At 42.3% G+C, this 23,370-nt stretch overlaps 2 protein-coding genes across 2 annotated transcripts in view; both read right to left on the bottom strand.

Moving 5' to 3' along the window:
• The window catches only part of LOC310800040 (calcium-transporting ATPase type 2C member 1-like), a 183,865-nt gene that overhangs the window by 121,940 nt on the left and 38,555 nt on the right, over nucleotides 1–23,370 (bottom strand). The gene's annotated exons all lie outside the window — the stretch shown is intronic.
• On the bottom strand, nucleotides 3,780–5,237 carry LOC310800241 (E3 ubiquitin-protein ligase TRIM39-like; the record flags this gene model as incomplete). The annotated part of the gene is made up of 1 exon (XM_083662822.1): nucleotides 3,780–5,237. One exon carries the CDS (start codon nucleotides 5,235–5,237, stop codon nucleotides 3,780–3,782), a length of 1,458 nt encoding a protein of 485 aa, XP_083518948.1.

Here is a 23,370-nt window from a genome sequence, read left to right as displayed (position 1 = left end):
AACTCTATTAACGGGTCTGGAGCCTGCGTGGGGGCGGAGCCAGACCCCCCTCAGGGAGCCTGGTTTGTCTCCGCTCCGCGCGCCTCACCTCTCTGCTTTCTCCTGCAAATCACAGAGTGTGATCCACATACTGAGACTGATGCTTTTGAACACTTCACACTTACAGCCAGTGTTGGGCAAGTTACTTTCAAAATGTAATATACTACATATTACTAGTTACTTTCATTTGAAAGTAATAAGTTACTTTACAATATTACTGTCTGTGTAGAGTAACTCGTTACTTATTACACTACTTTTGCATTACTTTTAGCGAAACAACAACAGCAGCAGAATGACATCGCCGACCCGGAACCATCCCGAAAAATTATTTCAACCGCCTTGAAGTCAGTTCAAACCGTCCAAAATTCTAAATGATATTCTTTTCCTTTGTTATTGTCATCTATAGTGGTTATTTGCATAAAAACACACAGTTTGATTAGGAAATGATTGTATCTTTTTTAACACGTTCACTGCCAATGACGTGTTTTTACGTCAAAAAAATCGATTTTGTTTTTTTGACGGTGGGATGTGCATCTAACCCTTTTACATCTCTTATATAAGTATTGGACGTGTACAACGTGTACAACCCATTCCACCGACCCACTAAGTGGCGACAGTGCTTTCCTGACTAGAGGAAGGCAAGCAAAAAGCAGTGTGACTGAAGCCATTCTCATGAAAATGGATTGGCGAAAACGCTTTCGTTTTCGCGCTGATTGCTGGCGGTGCGGGATTGCAAATTTGCATAATAGATTACGGGTGGAACACACTTTGAAACACGCAGCATAAATATGACCAGAATCGCAAAAGCTTCATCAAAGCTCTCAACCAAAACTCCAAGAAGCGAGCGAGTCCATCCAGACTTCCTCAAAGAGCGGCCGCGCAGACAGGCACAGCAGCAGCAAAGCAATGAGACTGGTGACGCGAGGTTACAGCAGCAGCAACGAGCTTGTGACACGGCCGCTGCAGCCAAGAAGACACACACGGAGGGAGGAGTTGGAAGCAGAGGGGGGTTTCCTGCTGTTATGGAGGAAATTACTGTTCAAAACTATTGTTTAGATGTCTGACGTCTTACTGATGCCAAAAATGAATGGTTAAAGTGACTGTTCTATCGAATTTCACAAATTTCACGTTTATCTCTGAATAATTTTTCTGACGCTGAAACCATGCTGTATTCAACTGCTAATGCTTACATAACTACTAACTCTACAAACTAACTCTTTTAGACAGAGAAAGCACACATTCTATTAGTTTTTTTGAGATATTGTGTGTTCACAAAATCTTAGCAGAAAAGAATCCTCAGGTCTTGAAAGATGAGCCAGAATCCTCAAAAAAACCCTCTGGCAGAACCTACCTACAGTAAAAAAAAAACGGCTGGCAGTGAATGTGTTAAATATGTGGTTTGATTTAATAAAATGTAACTCAATTTGTAACTTGAGTTACTTGACAAAGTAACTGGTCTAATATTACTGAAATCCTATAAGTCAGCGTTTCTCAACTGGTGGGTCGCGACCCAAAGGTGGGTCGCGGGGCCGTTTTGATTGGGTCGCGGACATTGGCCAATTTTTTTTTTTTTTTTTTCCATATTTCATTTGAGTTAAATTCCGATTATTGAAACTGGATTAGCCTGACCAGTTTTACTTGTTTAACAAGCTGAAGCATATGCTCTGCCTGTAATTCAAGAGAAGTCTGCCTTTTCATTTCATATTTAATTTTAGTTCAATTCAGATTATTGAAACTGGATTAGCATGGCACCAGTTTAATTAAAAGTTATGACCAGTTTAACTAAAAAGCATATAGCCTGCCTGTGATTCCTTTTTATTTCATATTAGTTAAATTCAGACTATTGAAACTGGATTAGCATGACCAGGTTAACTTGTTTTATTATTATTATTATTATTATTATTATTATTATTATTATTATTATTATTATTATTATTATTATTAACTTGTTTAAAAACATATAGGCCTGTAATTCAAGTCTGCCTTATTTCAATTGGTTTTTAGCCCTAGTTGCACTTCTGTTGCACTTTTTTGTTCATTTGAGGTTTATAACAGTGCATGAAGGCATTGTGTATTAAATTAATGCGCTATTTTTTGTGCAATAAATTTGAGTGGTTTAAAAAAAAATCTGAAATTTGGGTCGCGACTTCATGACAAGGAAAATAGTGGGTCCTGAGGCTACACCAGTTGAGAACCACTGCTATAAGTAATAAGTTATATTACTGAGTTACTGCTAAAAGTAATATATTACATGTAATATGTTACTTTTGTAATGAGTTACCCCCAACACTGCTTACAGCTTAAGTGATGTGTTGCTAAATATTTATTATCATCACAAAGATGTATTACATTAAGTATTTGTCACAAAGAATTAGTAAAACAAATATATATAGCCTTTTTTTCACCTTATATCACCTTTGAGTATAATTTTGAACTTCACTGGGTCCAAACTAAATTAAATGTTTCAGTATTTTTTTAATTTCTATGATTTGAATAGCATGAAGCATTTAGGAAATACACCACACTTCCTGTTTATGTCAACCTCTCTAAAGGAACAAAATCACAAAGCTTAGGCCTTTAACTTCATTCTTTATTGGTTTTAGAGGCAACAGTATTAAAAGGTAGTTGAAAACAATCACAGTACAGGTTCATGGTTACAGTGCTAACAGACACACACACTCAGTAATTAGCATTTCAAATGTGAAGCATTGAGGTAATTTTCTTATCCAGAGAGCAGAATGAGTGCTACAGCAGAGAAAGCTTCAGTTAAATCACCAACATTACATGAAGCCTGAACCTGAAATCTTGACCTTTTAGATAGTGTCAAGTCACTGAGTAAAACAGAGCTGTACTTTTGGACACTAGCTAACCTTGGTCCTTGGTTAAATGAAATCACTGATTCAGTTTAACACATAGGCTTGCCTACTTTGACATGACGCACAGTATTTTGTCATTTCATGTTATGCAATGTGTTTGATTTTTATTTGAGAAGCTGTGATAAAAATACAATCTATTACCGTTATTTTTTTGCATATTTTTGTTATTTTTTTTTTGTTTCTATTCCGATCAAATTGTCAGTTGCGTATGTTCACATAACCCTGATTTGATATATTCTTGTTTATACTGACATTGACAACATGATACATAACAAAACAAAAAATGAACGATTGATTTTCTTTGAACATTCCTATTGTGTACATCCAGTGTTGGGCAAGTTACTTTCAAAATGTAATATACTACATATTACTAGTTACTTTCATTTGAAAGTAATAAGTTACTTTACAATATTACTGTCTGTGTAGAGTAACTCATTACTTATTACACTACTTTTGCATTACTTTCACCAAAACAACAGCAGCAGCAGAATGACATCGCCGCCCCGGAACCATCCCGAAAAATAATTTCAACCGCCTTGAAGTCAGTGTAAACAATCCAAAATTCTAAATGTTATTCTTTTCCTTTGTTATTGTCATCTATAGTGGTTATTTGCATAAAAACAGTTTGATTGGGAAATGATTATATATTTTTTAAATATGTGCTTTGATTTAATAAAATGTAACTCAATTTGTAACTTGAGTTATTGACAAAGTAACTGGTATAATATTACTGAAATCCTATAAGTAATAAGTTATATTACTGAATTTACTGCTAAAAGTAATATATTACATGTAATATGTTACTTTTGTAACGAGTTACCCCCAACACTGTGTAGATCATGATCATCATCACTAAATGTGTAGTCAGAGATGAACTGATGCAGAGACATTCAGTGGTAATATCTTCAGAGGGAGGGTGTTCCATGTGGCGATGAATGGAAACAGCCTGTCCGTAAACAGCCCGTCAGTGAACAGCCTGTCCGTAAACAGCCTGTCAGTAAACAGCCGGTCAGTGAGGAGGCATATGTGTGTGTTGGTATCAGGATCGGTGAAGGACAGCTTCCCTGCGTCCCAGTCCAGGTTCACTCTGATCCTGCGGAGCTTCTTCTTCACGGGCAGATCGGTGACTTGGTCGGGTGGAGAGCGAGCCGTGTAGACGCCAAAATGGAACTCTATTGTCCATAAGCCCGCCCTGATGACTCCCTTCCTCTGGGCAGACTCTGCCAACACGCCCAGCTCCCAGTGTGCGCTGTCTCCAACCTCCACGTCCCAGCTGTGAGCGCCCGACTTGAAGGCCTCAGAGCCCAGCACCGAGAAGCCCAGGTCAAACCTCTCTGGGTTTTTTTCACAAAGCTGCCGGAGCGCTCCCCATTTCACGCTGCTCAGATCTCCAGACAGCACCAGTTTTGGATAGGCAGTGTTTGGGTCCAGGACCACAGGCGTGTAGGAGACCATCGCCTTCATCTTGTTCCAGACCGTGAAGCTCAGGTTGCCCAGGTGTTTGGCCTCGTCGATCAGAGCTCCTGAGACCAGCCGTGGCTCCTCCAGCAGGGGGCGCTGGACTCTTTCCGCTGTAGCCTTGTAGTTCTGCAGGAACGAGACGTCTTCAGCTCTTAGCTCCTTCTCTATGGCTCTGACTGTGTCTGAAAGAGCTGCTATCTCTCTGCTCAGACCTTCAATCTTCTCCTTCATCGTCTGACTCTTCTGCTCCTCTTCCTCCCTCAGTGCAGCCAACCTGGTCTCCTCTTCCTCTTGGAGAAACTGGTGAAGCTTCTTAAACTCCTCCTTAATCTGCCTCTCTGTGTGTCGGGCCTGCACCTTAATGTGTTCTGCCGTCTGATCAAAGCTTTCTTTAACCTGATTCAAAACCCTCAGTTTTTCCTTTAAGGGCTTCATAGATTTCTGAATTTCTTCCTTGTGATCCCGTGAAGCTTCGTCCAGCGGTCTGAATGTGTGCTCAGTGTGTGTTCCTGACTCTCGACAGACGAGGCAAGCTGGCTGCTGATGGTCCAGACAGAAGAGCTGGAGTTTCTCAGAGTGCAGACTGCAGAGTAGCTCAGATCCTGCCGAAGCTCTCTGATCTCTCTGCAGTAAGAATGCCTCACACAGGTTCTGTAAGGCCAAGTCATCAGATGGTTCACTCGGGGAACACGTTCTCTTACAACGCGGACACGCTCGTACTAATTTCTGTTTCCACCATTCACGCAGACAGGCTTTACAGAAGCTGTGGGTACAGGACAGGACCACAGCGTATTTAAAGATGTCGTAGCAGACAGAACAGGAGATATCCTCTTCGGGCAGAGACGGTGGAGAAGAAGCCATTTTCTGTCCAAGTGAAGCTAAAATCTCAGCGGGCACACGGCTCAAACAGGAAATGAGTCAGTCAGTTCCTCTAGAAGATTCCCTGAAAGTTACTTTCACTCAAAGTGAAGTGTTAAAGTGTTCTTCTAACTCACATGTGAGTGTGAGGAGCCCTCAGCAGGCTGAAGTCACAGTATTCCAGGATTCCCTCGTCCTGTAGCTGTCCTCCTTCAGTGGAAGCTGTAGGTTCCAGTAAATGTCGTGGTCCATCGCTCTTCTCAGTGAAGAGAGGAACAACAGCCACCTCCGTTTCCATTTGTCTGAGTTGAGTCAGAACGGGTGGAGCTTGATCAAGACAGGAGCCAGTTCCTTAAAGCAGTGGTTCTCAAATGGCGGTCCGCGGACCCCCAGGGGTCCGTGTCACTTTGCCAGGGGGTCCGCAAAAAGTTTTCAGGTAAAAAAATAATAATAATAATAATAATAAAAAATTAATTCAAAAAAAACTTTTTACTTATTCCTTCTCAAACTACTTCCTACATGGTGCTAGTCTATCAAAATATCTTGGCTGTCATTGATTGTGTTGCATAGTGGTTTTCTGTACTGTTGACAAATTGTGATATTGTAAGTCGCTTTGGACAAAACAAAAGCGTCTGCTAAATGACGTAATGTAAATGTAATGTGTGCAAAATCTTCATAGTTCAACGAAAATAGTTCATGCTTTAAATCTAAAATGGTTCATGGATTACATTCTAATAACAAACCTATCAAATTAAAAAGTCAAGCACGTTACCGTGGAAACGATTAAGCTTAGCCCAAAATCACAAATCAGAATGAGGGGGTCCCCGGTATATTTTCTATCTTGTAAGGGCTCCTTGACTGAAAAACATTTGAGAACCTCTGCCTTAAAGGAGCACACCAACATTTGGGGAGATTCACCTATTTTCCATATTCCTGAATCCTGATATGAGAAGATCAATGCCCTGCTCTCCTCTCTAGCGTGCAGTAGAAAGTAGCAACACGCCCTCCTGCTAGTTAGCTTAGCACAATGACTGGTAGTCTGTGGAACAGGCTAACCTACCCCCGCCGCAAAGTCACCAAATACACATTGCAACAGCGCCAAAACGCTCTTATGTACATGTTAGGGATGTTCATCAATTATCGAAAATCGATAATTGATCATTAAGGAATTGAATCGATCATGTGGAATTTTTATCGATTATTGTTATTATAAAAAAAATAATAATAATAATTGCGGACTAGGTTTGGGGGGAATTCGTTCCTCCTCGCCCCACTCCATTGCACAGCCGACTAACGTGAGGTGGAGCTTCATATAGTCTCTAGTTTTCTGGATGGGCACGGGCCTTTGTGCCAACAAAACTGTTTTAAACATGGGGAATTCACACCGGCATGCGCCGGGGACAGCAGAGTGTTGGAGAGGAGACACATTGAAATAAAGAGTTCATTGAGGAGAACACGTTGTCTTTCGTATTTTCTGCCATAAGCATTCATTTTGTAAAAAAATAATAATAATAATAATAATAAAAATAAAAATAAATTATTAATATGATCGATAATCGATAATTGATTGTTAATTTTCCCGATTTTCGATTATGGGAATTTTTCAAAATGAACATCCCTAGTACATGTACATTTCAAAGCAAAATACATAGCCGGAACTTCCGGTTTTGTCAGGAACATAGTTCCACAGATGTATTTGCTTGTAAAATTACAATCTCTTGTAATTTTACATTATGGTTTCATAGCATGGTGTCGCCATGGCAGCTTCAGAACCTGTTTGCCACGGCTCGCTTCAGTACGAAAGAGAGCCGACAGCTGACCAGAATTGTGTCGGAAATTCATCCCAACCACCGTCGGAACTGGTGGGCACGGTGGCGCAGTGGTAGCGCTGTTGCCTCACAGCTAGAAGGTCCTGGGTTCGATTCCCGCCTGGGACGCTGCGGGCGCTGAGGGTGTGTCCCTCAGTGCCCACTGCCCAGATGGGCTATCTTGTCAAAAGGGCCTTTCTGTGTGGAGTTTGCATGTTCTCCCCATGCTCCCCTGGGGTTCCTCCATACAACATCGGTATGGTCGATTTTTTTTATACTATTATACTTCTCTAAACATTTGTTGCCCTGCAGAGCTCCTTTTTTTTTTTTTTTTTTTTTTCATAAGTGACAATTTTACTCTTTTACTCTGAAGGCAGAACAACCCAACTTCCTGTTTTAGCCTAACTTCCTGGCTGTTGCTTGCTAACCTGCAGTCACTTTGATCGAGCACTCGGTGCTCTGTTGGAGGGATACTCTTGGTTCGATTACTCTTGCCTGTAGCGTGTGCCTCCGTGACATAATTATATAATTATATTAGCAGTGTCTAAGCGACCACCCGTGCTTGGTACGGTATATCTGTACTAGAATAACACAAAGTCACAACAGGAACAGGAACAAGAACTGCGATAGCAGCAGTTAGTAGGAAATTCAGACAGACACGGTCAGTACTGGTAACGTTACAGCCAAGAAGCAGAAGCTACTCGGTGGCCTCATGTGTTGTTTTGTTGTTATGTGAACTATAAAGGCAACATTTCAGCGTCCGGTGATAACGTCTGTGTGTGAGTGTGAGTGTGTGTGTGTGTGTGTGTGTGAGTGTGAGTGTGAGTGTGAGTGTGAGTGTGAGTGTGAGTGTGTGTGTGTGTGTGTGTGTGTGTGTGTGTGTGTGTGTGTGTTGTGGTAATCGTTATCTTGCACAGCCCGCAGTGCAACACGCTGCTCAGTGCTCACACTCTGTGCTTTTTGGAGGTGTTGAATTGAAATATAAATACCGTAAATTCCGGACTATAAGCCGCGGCTTTTTTCCCGTTTTTTGGCCCCTGCGGCTTATATAACGGTGCGTCTTATCTATGGATTTTTTCAGAAAAAGAAAAAAAAATACAAATAAAATCTCTCTTTTTTAGCACTCTTTCTAACTATAAATCCACTTCTGTTTTAATTTCCTCTCTTGCCCTCTTTTCACCACACCGCGGACACTGTGTGCACTGTAAAAATAAACAACGGTGGTGTTGTGTTATGTTGTTTTGTTGAAATGTTACGGTAATACGGTAAATGGGAGCTTCCTCAAACAGCCATCCCGACAATCCCCTCTGTGCGTGACCACTTACATATGGTAATTACGGTAAGCAAACGGCCACTCGGCCATCAACTCCCTCCCCCGACTACCAGGAGAAAATCACAAACTTCGGCGAATTCACACAAAGGAAGATCAAGGAATATTCCATCGAACCGGAGCAGATCATAAATATGGATGAAGTGCCTTTGACGTTCGACCTGCCACTCACTCGGACTGTTAACAAGAAGCGCCCTGGAGGATTCTTTCACCAAAAAAAAGCTTTGCTCGTTCTCGACAGCATGAGAACGAGCAGTAGAAGCAACACTCTCACTTACCATGGGGAAGGTACGCAGAAATTCACACGAGGCAGCTTTCAAGTTGAAAGCAGTCAATCTCGCATTAAAAGAGGGAAACAGAGCAGCCGCGCGTAACCTGGGCATCGATGAGTCAATGGTGAGGCGTTGGACGGTGCAGCAGGAGGAACTGTCTCAGCACGGAATATTATAGGAGTGTGAAAACATCCACAATCACCAACGGGTTCCAAAACGCTGGACTGCTGCGGGATGAAGAGAATGACGCCGCCACAGCTGGCGCTGAGGGCCGTCAGAGGCTTCAGAGGCTGTTCGATGCCGACAGTGATGAAGAGGAGTTCGTTGGTTTTGAGTGACAATGAAGGAGAGAGGAGAGTGGTTGACATAGCCACCCTGAACCTGTTCGTTTCCGACACTGAAGATGAGGACTTTGGTGGTTTCAGTACGCAGGAAGAAGAGGAAGACGAGGATTAGTGACTTGACTTCTCTGGTTACAGGTTTGCTGCACATATAGCCTATTGTTGTGTGATTTTGTCTGGGGATTAGTGACCTGACTTTTGTTTTGTTTTGTTGAAATGTTAATAAATGGGAGCTTCCCCAAACAGCCATCGCTTTCCCGACATTCCTCTCTGTGCACGAACCCTTTCATATGGTAATTAAACATCAAAACACCCGCGGCTTATAGACCGGTGCGGCTTATAGAAGAAAAAAATAGTCAATTTTGGTCCCGCGGCTTATAGACCGGTGCGTCTTATAGTCCGGAATTTACGGTAAGTTAATTGCTGCTGTCTTTAGTAGCCAGCAGTAGTCACAGCCTCCAGAGAGACTTTACAGCGGGGAGAAGGGACAAGTAAGCAGCACGCGTACATGAGAGAGCGCCGCCCCGCCGTAACGTAATTACTAGGGGTGTCACAATATATCGTCCCACGAAATTTCGCGATAGTAAAACGTCACGATATGTATCGTTGAGATGAAATCTCATATCGTGAAAAAAAAAAAAAAAAAAAAAAAACTTTTTTTTTTTTAAGTAGACAAAGAAACGTCTTTGTTTGTTGAAGTTCAATGTGTGGAAAGTAGTTCAGTTGAACAAGTCTCTGAAGAGACACATGAGAAGTTATACAGGAGAGAAACCATTCAATTGAGTTTCTGGCAAAACTGTTTACTTGACAGGAAAAACTGAAGATGCATAAAAAATAGACTAAGAAAAGTCTTGTTGTTTGAGTTTGAAGAAAAACTGAAGATGCATAATGAGAATTTATACTGCTGAGAAACCTTTTAGTTCAAAGTAAATCTAAGAGTAGTTAAATAGGATACCTACACCACCCACACTTGAGAAAAACGCCAAAATCGAGGGGCGGGGTTTAGGGCACCTACATCATCAAAGGGGCGTGGCTTCTTTTTGGGTAAAAATCAATTTCTCAGTACTTCTGCAAAGTGCACTTCTCCATTTTTTTGCCTTGTGTTTTAAAAACACCTTTCTTGGGAAAGTCATTTTTTCAGTAGTTCCTCAAAGGGCACTTCTCCATTTCGCCCTGTGCTTAAAGCCATTTTGAACAAAAATGCTTTATTTCACTTGTTCTCCAAAGGGCACTTCTCCATTTCCTCCATATCAGCTAGACCATCTTGTGGGTGTTGCAATGTTGTGCGCATCACACAGACAGCCTGACAACGTGTATAAAGCCACCGGGTCGGCCAGAGCAAAGACAGCGCAGCCGTTGGCAGATCACCGCTGCAGCAGCCACTGACAGATCACTGGTCCAACATCGCGTTCACCGGTGAGAATGGATTTTTGGTTTTAATACTGTTTTAATTAGACTATCCATCTAATATATATATATATATATATATATATATATATATATATATATATATATATATATATATATAATTAAAGGCCCATTCCGTTGGTTTTGGCGAGAAATAAATGTGCACAAAGTGTTTATTATTGGCACTGAGTGAATGCGCCTTGACGTCACTTAAAAATGCCGACCAGGGGCGTTTCTCTCAGACCAGCCGTTCAGAAGATACATTGGAAAACCTGTTTCGAAGTGGAGAGCATCTCCCACCACAGCTAGAGGATGTGACGTCTCGCGCGTTCACGTCGAGCTTGTCTCTTGTCCTAGACGCTAACAGGAAATGGCTGAAGTAGCTTTTAACGTTACGCTCGTCGCTAGCTGCTAGCTAAAGGAAACAACAAAACACAGACTCCAGAAAAAGTCCAGACTAAATAAATAAATATTTATCTAATGAAGCCCGTCTGGCCAGACAGCAGCAATGTGACCGACATCGGGGGGAAACTAGAGTCAGGACTGTGTTTTCGGTTCATGAAGGGAACTTGCTGCTTGTAGCTACTGTAATGTGGTTTTGACCAGATAACGTTAGCTGCTTGCTAATGGATTTTCAAGATTCAAGATTTGTACTGTCACTCCGTAGTACAAGTATCTGACCACCTGGTCAGAAACTCTGCTAACATTACCGTCTTGTGTGAAGTAATGCAACCCTAACGTTACTACCGTTATGCTTATGGTCATGGAACATTATTGTTTGACTGCATTTAGCTGCGGTGGTGATTCGTTAGCTTGATGCTATACGCGGCTAACTAATAGATTTAGCTATATTTATAGAAATTACCACCAGCCCCACTAATAACGTTACTGTCTTGTGTTGATAATGAATCTAACAGTCGGAAATATGCCTAACGTCAGCCTACTGTCTGTTATGCTTACGGTACATTGTTTGACGGTAGGCTACCGTACATACAGGGGGAGCAGGCTATTTCCTGGCTTGTGCTAACATGAGTATCCGCAGCCAGCAGGCTCTGACTGCAGTGGGACTGCACATACTAGTAATGTTAGCTTGATGCTAATCGCGGCTAACTAATATTAATTTACATTTATAGAAATTACCACCAGCCCCACTAATAACGTTACCGTCTTGTGTGGATAATGAATTTAACAGTCCTAAATATGCCTAACGTTACTGTTATGCTTATGAAACATTGTTTGATTGTTCAGTTTGGTCAACTCCAGGCATTACACGGTACCGTACATACAGGGGGAGCAGGCTATTTCCTTGCTTTTGCTAACATGAGTATCGACTTGCCCGCAGCCAACGCAAGCCAAAACACGGCCAAACATGCCACAATAACGTCCCCTAATTCATCCAGAATCCTTCCTGGGCATCTCGAGGCTGATCTGACCGATAAATTGTCCAGGTTGCCGTTTTCAAGTGGCTTTTATGAGTTAACGTTACAAAGCAACGAACAGCTCTGCTGTTGCCAGGCAACTGCTTGTGCGCGTGCGAGTATGGTGCCCGCGCGTCAGCTCGTTCACACGCTGCCTGCAGTTACACTAACGGCCACCGGCGTCAGTAATAGTGAGTTTTGACGGATTGAGATCCTTTGCCTTGTTTTTATGCAATGTTATATTAACAAAAACATTAATAAAACAGCTTTTTACAGCTATAATCCAGAGACCAGACTGGTGGATACCAGGCGTTCAGATGAATATGCCATATTTCCAGACGGTGATCATCAGACCAGAATCAATCTAAATCGAGGATCTGTGCTACGAGATATCGCTAACAGACCTAGAGGGTGAGAATGAAACATTGTTTGTTTACATATTTATCATATAGTTTGTTTAGAAAAAATGGGTATGGTAAACATACTTCTACCAGTTTTTTTGAAATGTTGTTTTTTACCCCCGCAGAACGGGTTCTCACACAGGGGAATTGTTATTTCATCCACATCCACGAAGACAGACAGCCATAGAGGCAGACCACGCGACTTCCATAGATACAACCCGGATGCCCCCAAACAACATCCATCTGATAACGTCACAGCTGAGGACAACGGACTGGATCCAAATGATTTTGTAGATTTAATCGACCATATGTGAGTACAAACATAATTCAGATATAACAACCATCATTATATATATATATATATATATATATATATATATATATATATATATATAGGCTATATGTATTTTTTGAGATAGACTTATATCCATCGCTATTTTATTTTTTTCCAGCCTGGAGACAACCCCCAACAGCCAGGAGACAACCCCCAACAGCTCAGCGCTGACCCCCGATGCAGACTTGTATCGACCTTCACCACCAACATCACCTGAATCATCGTTGAATGCCACCATCCAGCCCAGCGACCAGACACTGAACGCGTGGATTGCACAGTACAGGGATCAACCTTCACCATCAGACACGCCCACACCCCTCTCCATCAACAACAACCAACCCACGTGGGTGGACCCGGATGTGCAGCTCAGCGAACACACGGCCCCAACAGCTGAAGACACCATCAACAACCAACCCACGTGGGTGGAACCGGATCCACAGCTCAGCGACCAATCACTGCTAGCTTGGATTGCCGAGTACGAGGGGGAGGAAGCTTCAGACACGACCACACCCCTCTCCATCAACAGACCACAGTGTATCGACGAGAACGCGATACCCCACACCCTCGCCTGATCATCAACCTCGCGAGAAGACCCAACAACTCTCAGGTACCTCTGACTCAGATAAACAGAGCGTGTATAGACGTTTAAGAAATGGTTATAGGATAGTGCAGCGCTCTCAAAGGAGATTTGAACGTACATTGAGAGCACTCAGACGCACACACACACGGTGGATGCCATCGGCTGATGCCAATTTGAAGACAATTTTGATACATCAGAATATACAATGCTCCATGCTTGAAAAATTGAGGAATGTTTAATTTTTTTTTTTTTTTTTGTGTAAAGTACAGTAAGGTAGAACAATGACACTATCACCATCACCATCATTTTAAAAAAGTCCATGTATACAGAGATCAATTAAACAGCCAACATGGCTAAGCGTAGGCGACATGCAGATGAAGATAATCCAACACCTCCCTCTAAATTGACTAGATATTTCAACTCTGATAAAGCCCCTCCCCTTAGAATAGACTGGAGTGAGCAAGGCGTCGCTTATGCTTTAGAAAATGGCCTACCTACGGGGGTGGATAATAATAACGACATTAGCGCCTGGGCTAACGCACAGACGCGGATAATCAAACGCTACATAGCTGATTTACCACCCCGGAGAAGCTGCATTGTACAGCAGACCGGTGGAGCTTTGCCTACCCCAACACAACAACATCAACACGCGGAACCCCAAAATGACGCAGCTGCTGCGTCATCAGAGTCAGTCGATCCACGAGGGACACCCCTGCAAATAGATGCGTTATCAGACTGCGACGACACGTCATCTCCCCCAGCCGACACGGTAGCCCCACCCGCGTCATCAGAGTCAGTCGTTACGCTTACGCCCCCACAACAAATAGCAGCGTCATCAGACCGTGACGATACGTCATCAAATGCCGACACACTACCCACACCCGCGACAGTCGTTACACCCCCACAACAAATAGCAGCGTCATCAGACTGCGACGACACGTCATCAAATGCCGACACACTACCCCCACCCGCGACAGTCGCTACATCCCCACAACAAATAGACGTGTCACCAGACCGCGACGACGACGACGGTATCACTACACCGACTGTAGACTCTATGATTCAACCCCCAGCTGCCATCTCTCCCAGTGATTATACCGTTAGACATATAGATGCATTCAACGCTAGGATATACCGTCAAAATATAGATCTACGTGATATTAACACTGATAATCTCGAATTGGTGCCTGGCATGGTCAGACAGAGATTAACAGGGTTAATTGATCTAGTTAGCAGCGAGGTCCCTATGGGCAGCATTATGGATGTAACGCTATCAGGTGATAGCCTAGCTGCCGATGTGCATACTATCGCCACAGTCGGAGACAATGCTGGTCCGGAATTTCTGGAACAAATCATAGACGCAATTCAAAGCAATGATGAGTCAATGATCTCTGGAGATCTATCACTTGCTATCTCAGTTGCACTGAATCAGCAAGGGGGTGGTAGGCTTAGGCTGATGGATATACAATATAAAGATATTATTGAGCGAAAGATTAAGTGGCTCTATGACCCCCATAATGGCCCTGGAAATAATCTATGTTTTGGCATGGCTATAGCCAGACATTTTAACCCTGATTTAAACAACGCTAGTCTATTGGAGAGAGCTCGAGAAATATTCACTGAGCTGGGTTTTAACCATATGCATAAAGTATCATTTGCCGATATCGGAACTTTTGAACGGCATTTTGACAGCAAGATAATCATCTTCCACCACAAAGAGGCTTCTAAACGAAGACACCCGTTTATGACCACCGATGTCCCCCACCCAAAAACAATTTGGCTTTACCTATATGCCGAGCATTATTATCTCATCCTCAACCATAAAGCATTCTTGGGGGGTGGTTATGTCTGCGACTACTGCTACCAGACGTATCAGGAGCCTTATTCACATGTATGTAGACACATCTGTAATGTCTGTTACGGACCTCCTCACATAGAATCAACCCAGGCGGGCCCCAGTGTTAAATGTGATGTTTGCAGACGTATATGTCGAACTCAGACTTGCTATGATGCACACAAGAGACGAGACAAGCATAGCATCTCCCCCTGCGAGAAAATGAGATATTGCCCACAATGTAAAATGATCCACATTCACAGACCCAATACGGCCCACATATGCAGCTCAACAAGATGCAATCACTGTGGCGTGCCACTAGGGGCGCAAGAGTCTGACCATACCTGCTTCATACAACCTACTCCGCTAGAGGAGCACCATGAAAAGTATATATTTTATGACATCGAGACAAGAATAAATGCAGAAGGCATGCATGAAGCGAGTTTTGTATCATCTATGACTCTTGAGTCAGACAAGGCTACAAATTTCACTGGTGCCGGTGGTAAAGACTGTATCGGTGATTTTTTAAAGTTCTATTCCAACCCTCGCTATGCAGAGCACACGTTTATAGCTCATAATGGTAGTGGTTTTGATGGATATTTAATATTAAAACACATGGTGTCTCAAGGACTAACTCCCTCTGTCATTATTAAGGGGTCCAGATTGACAGCCATCTTTTCCCCATACAAAAAACAGAGGTTCACAGACTCTGCCAGCTTTCTGCCCATGCGTTTAGCTGAAACCCCAAAAGCCTTAGGGTTTGCTGAATTAAAAGGCTATTTCCCATACAAATTTAACACAATAGAAAATGAAAACTATATTGGGATCATCCCCTCAAAAGAGATGTTTGGGTATGGTACAATGCGCGAATCAGATAAACAGAAGTTTTTAACCTGGTATAAAAGTAGTAAGCGCTATGTGTATAACTTTGCTAAACAACAGGCCAAGTATTGTGCACAAGATGTTCGTGTCTTACGTCAGGCCTGTATTCTTTATAGGGAAGCGTTCATCAAATGCACCAACGTCGACCCCTTCCGCTATGTCACGCTCCCCGGGGCATGTATGGCTGTTTTTAAAACAGCATTCCTAAAACCTGACACCATCGCGCTCACCTATAACGGCTGTTATACAGGTCAGAACCGAACATACAGTGCTGCATCTATGCAGTGGCTGTCTTTTCTTGCTCATAGCCAGAATATCAACATTACACATGCTCTCAACCATGGCGAGCATAGAGTCGGGTCGTATTATCTAGATGGGTTCTGCCCCGAGACTAATACTGCATATGAATTTGCCGGCTGTTTCTTCCACGGGTGTGATCGCTGCTACATTTCAAATGACACACATCCCTACAAAAAAGCAACGTTTGGGGAGCTGTACCAGGCTTTCAACAACAAAATAGATACTCTAGAATCTGTGCACGGGTTAAATGTAATCGTTTTATGGGAGTGCGACTGGACCCGTATGAAACACACGGATGCTTCCGTGGTGGCGTTCATGAGGTCTTACACAGAGACCGAGCGTTTGAACCCACGCCACGCCTTATATGGGGGGCGAACAAACGCCTTAAAATTACACCATAAGGTTGAAAACGGCGAAGCGATACATTATGTGGACTTTTGTTCTCTATATCCATATGTACAGAGCACAAAGGAGTACCCTCTTGGACATCCTAAAGTTATTACGAGGGATTTTGATGATATCTCGACCTATTTCGGACTCATCAAGTGCGTAATAGCACCCCCTGGGGGTTTGCTCCATCCCATCCTCCCTTTCAGAGCACACGGAAAACTGATGTTCCCTCTTTGTCGCACATGCGCAGAAGGGCTCTCTAAAGATGAGTGTAGCCACAACGAGACCGAGAGAGCCCTCAGCGGCGTATGGGTTTCGTTTGAGTTACATAAAGCGATCGAGAAAGGTTATCGTATTATTTCAATATCTGAAGTCTGGCATTTTGAACATCGCACAAAGGAATTATTCCAAGGGTACGTAAAGGCTTTTCTCAAACGTAAACAGGAAGCGAGTGGATTCCCAGCCGACGTCACTACGGATGCCGAGAAAGACGCGTACATTGTCGACTACCAAAAAGTCGAAGGTGTGGTTTTAGACAAAACAAAAATTGTGTACAATCCTGCATTACGTGCATCGTCCAAATTGCTTATGAATACACTTTGGGGACGATTTTCTCTACGAGATGAACACTATACATGTGAAATAATTAATAAACAGGATCGTTTTGTACAACTAATGTTCAGTGATCAGTTCATTGTGAGTCAATTCCGCTTCCTCACCGATGAGGTCGCTATTGTGCAATGGAGACATGCAACCGGTCAAGCCCCGAAGGCAAAGGATATTAATGTCTTTCTAGGCGCGATGACCACCGCATATGCACGTTTGCAACTGTATGAAATAATGGATAAACTTGGTCCCCGTGTGTTATATAATGATACCGATTCAATAATTTTCACAGCGCGGGAGGGGGAGTGGACCCCGGAACTCGGCAAGCATTTAGGACAATTGACAAGCGAGCTTGAACCTGCCGAGTACATTACACACTTTGTATCAACGGGTCCAAAATCGTATGCATTTATCACCAACACAGGCCGTTCCTCTGTGAAATGCAAGGGTGTCACACTAAATACTAGTGCAAATAAAAATGCTGTCACATACGATTCCCTTTTACGCCTAGTGGAGGCGTATGTGACGGATGCTGAAGTTAATGTTATTAGAACAACCTCTGATCGAATCAGGAGGCATAAATTATCGCTACAGCTAAGCAATCAGTCATTAGTTAAACGCCTTCAGGTCGTCTATGATAAACGCCGCGTTCTGAGCGACTTCTCTACGCTGCCATATGGATATTAATAATGTCATCAACATGCAGGGGGGCTTTGATGCACGCTTGTTGCATCCTTTTACTATGATTATTTCTGGCCCGTCTGGTTCTGGAAAAACTTTTTTTGTGAAAGCCATTATTCAAAACGCACCCCAACTGATTACACAACCGTTGGATAATATCGTCTTTTTATACGGCTGCTGGCAAAAAGTATACGATGATTTATTACTGATTAGACCAATTACTTTTATTGAGGGGATTCCGGCCTCCTTAGCAGACGACAGTCTTTTTCCCCCCGATAAGAGCAACTTACTAATTATTGATGATCAGATGTCTTCCACCGTCAATAATTCAGAGGTTCAAAATGTATTTACTAAATACTGCCATCACAGAAATTTAAGCTGCATCTATCTGGTCCAGAATCTTTTCGCCCAAGGCAAGGCAAGTCGCACTATAAGTCTCAACACTAATTATCTTGTGTTATTTAAAAACCCTCGCGATAAACAACAAATAAGCATCATAGCACGTCAAATGTACTCCAAAAATTCAAAACATTTTATGGAAGCCTTTCAAGATGCCACATCAAGTAATTATGGGTATATTCTCATAGACTATAAACCAACGACACCTGACCTGTTAAGACTCAGAACTGAGTTAACCCCCGAGCGACAGGTTGTCTATCTGCCCAGAGGGGGAAGAAGCTAGGCTCTTTTAGAAATGTCTGCTCGTGTACATAGGAATTTTGAACTTCTTCAGCATCTTTATAAGGCGTCCCCCAAAGGACGCAAGACCATTCTTGCCACAGCCAGCAATGATCTAATCAATGCACTATGTGAGCTTGCATTGAACCTATTAAGAGGCAATATTCCACTTTCTCCTAAACTTCACAAGAGATTAAAGAAAAGCAAAGCGTTACTTAGATGGTTTGCCAACAAAAAAGTTACACTATTGAAAAAAAAGAAAAAGATTAACCAACGCGGTGGTTTTATATTCCCTTTACTCGCTGCGGCTATTCCTATTATTAGTGGTCTTTTTAATCGAGGCTGATCATGGAGCACACCACCAAAATGTTCCTTGTACCGCACAATCAGCTCAAGGCTCTCCAGACACGCCCACCTGCTACTCCCAGCGCCCCCCCTGACATCAGAACAAAGGCTCAGTGTGATCTAGACCGATTGATGACAGAGGTCCTAGATGAACCCAGCGTTGATATACATAGCAAAGCGGTGAAATATTCAAACATTTTACATAGATATTTGACTCTGGCGAAACAGGCCGATAACGAAAAGAACACTCTAACACTATTGATGCCAAATTCTGAGCCAGCTGAGGCATTACCGCATGTGAATGATAACAATGCGACACCGGCTGCCATAACTGAGGTATTACAGCACATACCAGCACACAGCAAAAACAAGGCCTCACACGTTCTGAACGCTATCTCCAATGCATCGGATAGGATCAGATGGACTGGTAATGGACAGCTAGTTATTGACGACCAGCCCCTCAGGGGGTCACACATATTTGATTTAGTCAAGTTTATGACAGGCTCACAGCTGGTTAAAGAGTCGGCTCGCCCATTAGGATGGCGAGAGTTTCTTAAGACACTAGCAGAGATAAATGTCCCCTCCTCTACCGTGACAAATAGGAGTCTCCGTCGTCTGTTTGAGTATAGCAAGACAATGCATGGTGCAGATGATGATGATGATGATGATAGGGTGGTTGATGGGGTGATGTTTAGCCCCACTAATAACTCATGGAGTACCTATTAGAATTTTCTTTTATACTCTACATTATTATACTTTATTTTACTCTATTATTTTCCATTATTTTCTATTATTATTATTATTATTATTATTATTATTATTATTATGCTTTATTTCCATTTTATTTTCTATTATTTTCTATTACACTTTATTTTTACTCTATTTTTATTCAAATGATTCTAATTGAATACAGAACATTCAAATTCTATTTACTTTATTATTATGCTTTTTCCATTTATTTTCTATTATTTTTATTATTTTTATTATACTTTATTTTTACTCTATTTTTATTCAAATGATTCTAATTGAAAACAGAGCATTCAAATTCTATTTTTTATCCTATCATTCAGGGTGAGGCTTTTACAACCTCAGCATTTTTTGTTACATGCTATTGTTTCTCATCCTATTTTTATCATATCATGATGTATGGTCATATTGTTGTTGTTTTCATCCTATTTTTATCATATCATATCATGATGTATGATCATATTGTTGTTGTTGTTTTCATAATGCTCAAAATATCCTATGTACATATTGAAAAATAAAATAAAAAGTCACAACCAGCATTGTTTCCAGTCTCATATGATTTATTTGATTGAAAATGTCACATACAGGTCTGTGGTGTTGCACATTGTATACATTTTAAATGATAACTTTTACATGATCCAGGCTGTATTCTGCTTACAAAGGTACATACCATATTATCGTTACACAGAGTATCACTAGTATATTTTTTCATAACACTTTGATACGATAGACCTTTTTGGATGTTGATTAAAAAGAATATGCAATGTTGCCCACAGCTGACAGAGGCGCTGTTCTGGACCTGCACAGATGAATAGGTGACATGTCGGCTATTACGATCTATAAAACATGCTATTTCCTTTGGGAATCGCATATAATCAGGAGGATTGCCATAACTGTCAAAAAACATAGCTTCTCTGGCTGCAGTTATATATATTGCGAGCCAGTGTTGTCCCGGCCTGTCACTGTAGTCGGTGTTAACAATAACCATAGCAGGAAGCGACCGTACATGTCGCGGAAGTGCGTCGGCGGGTAGTACACCCAACAGTTGCACGCCTTTTGCAAGTTTCTTCCTGAGAATCCGATCAATCTCCATTGTGTTCATAGTGTCCAGGTCTAGTAATAGTCCAATAAGACCTGTCTTTTCCCTGAAATTTCTAAGATGCTGTCAAAGACACTGTAGCAGATTATGTTGATGGTGCGAGCCAGAGGCTGTCTGAATCGGACATCAAGTTTCACATTGCCTGTTCTAATCAAGCTGACGTTTCCTGTGTTAGCACCATCTGCTTCCAGGTTAAAGCAAAACAGTGTATAGCCGCTACCATATTCTTCGCGTGTGATAGCGAGAGGGCGGTCCTTCAAATGACGACCGGTGGCTTGGAATAGCTCGTAATATTCCCTGACGTACTCGCCAGTGGTGAAATTAGGCATAAATGGTCGTGCAGGGTATGAGTGACCATCACAATATAATGCCATAAATTCAATGTTGAGATTAAGGAAATTAAAGGGATTTCTTGCATAATTCCCGCTATATGCCTCGTTATCAACGAATGCAATTATTATAAATTTAGGTATCTGTCCAGTGTATAAGTTTTCATGATTTGTCATTCTGAGACCTCTCCCGACTGTCACTGTCTTCAGTGAAACCCTATCCATGGCGTAGCGCGCATTAGCGTGCGTTAGCGCCCTCATGTGGGCAAGTCTGACAGCTGGGGAAATGCTAACTTTCTTCAGATAGAGACTTGCGCTAAGTATATTCACCCCGATTTGTTTATCAGGAGTGGGTGACATGAGACAGAATTCATCTTTAGAGCGGATAAATTTTAGCCCCACATCAATGCCATTTATCATCAGTTTTTCCTGCATAAATAAATCAGCGTGTATGGGACAGATGAGCTCCAAAGTTTTACTTTCTGCAGTGTAGACCTGTCTCTTAACCAGACCAGCATTACCCGAGTTAAGAGCTGTCCCATCCATAGCAGCAGCCGAATCTTTGATGAAAAGGGCTGTGCTGAATTGTGTATCCAATGTCTCTTGCCCATAATTAATAAGACATTCGAGCAATGCTCTGTATGGATATGTGTTACTAGCTTGAGTAATAAGTCTATCACCAAGCTGAATGTCTAGCTGTGAAAATAGGCTACCACCTGGATAATTGATCAGGGTAGCTATATCATCATCAGCCAGGGCTACGCCGTCAGGCTTGGTGAGTTTCAGTCGGATATATAAATAGCTGTCATTAAAATCGATATATTGATCATTTGACCCAGTAATTGTGAATTCGATTGGAGCTCCTGCGGTGATTGCAGAAACAGGTGGGATCTCAACCCATGCTGCACGCTCGATGCAGGTCTGAGTTGCCGGTAGACGAAAAATATCAAGCTCACTCTTCATACACTCTACCGATTGGTTATGAAGGAGTGACATTATTATTATTATTATTTAGAAGATGTCTCTGGTGCGAGTTTTAGCACGTCTGCGTGGTTTGGGAGCTGTCTTTGGTCTGTGGGGAGCCTTGCAGCGTCTTCTCTTATGTAATCTACTTGGTTTTTTAACGGGGCGATACCCCCTCCGACCACTGGATGGCGGTCTCCGGCGGGGATAGGCCATAAAACCATTTCCGGTTTGGGGTTCAGGTCCCCCTGTTGCTTTTCTGACGATATTCTGAACTATGTCTCCAGCGATGCCTGATGCAGCAGTTTTAATATACGGTTTAGCAATACTAAATCCGCGTTTAAATAATGGGACAGCCATCCTAAAAAGACTTCTAAACAGGCCACCTAGTCCCGCTCCATACTGTGTAGCGCTTCCGGAAAATCCCGCTAAATCCCCGCCCGCTTGTTTAACATAATAGTCAAAATAGTAATCCGACCCGTCGTTTCCGGCGTTTTCATAAGGCGTCATCATCATGCGTCAGCGTTTATGTCCAACTGGTCTGAAATGTAATTTGATAAGGACTTTTCCGTATGCAAATGGAATATGCTTGTTTTGATCGTTTTTCAGCACCAGTTCAATGTCATCGATAACGTCCTTTGAGATAGGTGTGTAATGGACGGGGTCCAATGATAAAGTGGTCACGCGTCGGTCCGTGTCTGATATATTAATCGTTCTGAGCAGCTGTACATATTCATCACCCACAAGTTGATGCTGGCATATGTCTGAGTAGACGAATATATTATAAACTCCGGCGTCTATGTCTGCTTGATAATCAGCGGTCGCCGGTTTAGGAATGCAGAGGTGTTCTACATTTGGTCTCATCCCCAGGATGGTAGCCAGTCTTCCAGTACATATTATTTTTGATCCTGCGACCCCGCCGATTTGGACATAATTTGTGATTTCATTATAGGTGAGGACTATAGGGGGGTTAGGGTTATTGAACACAGTCATACATGTGTGGTTGAAGCGTGATAAAATACTAGGGATTGACCCATAAGTTCCTATTTGCATAGAAACGGTTCTGAAAATCTTCTTTTTGCCTCTAACATCAAAAACCATTATGTCTGCGTCTTCTAATGGGAAGGTAGGCCAAGACTTTGGGTATTGAATTTCTACCAGGCCTACTTCAAAGGCTTCTCTAAACACCAATGGTTTCGCCAGCTTTGTCCGATAACTCCAAATTTTATTATTCGGATATATATCGATAGAGGCGTTGCTGGGCAGCGTGACGTAGAACCCCGCCGCTTCCGTGTTGGCCATGTTGTGCATGACGTGCCTCGTTGGTTGTCTTGGGGAGAGTAGCCTCCTACCCTGTAGTCCTCCGATATAAATATTATATGTCAATCATG

This window comes from Poromitra crassiceps, assembly GCF_964638095.1.
Source record: "Poromitra crassiceps genome assembly, chromosome: 29".
Lineage (NCBI taxonomy): Eukaryota > Metazoa > Chordata > Actinopteri > Beryciformes > Melamphaidae > Poromitra > Poromitra crassiceps.
Note: the sequence above shows the minus strand (reverse complement) of the source record. Positions and strands in the feature narration are given on the sequence as shown.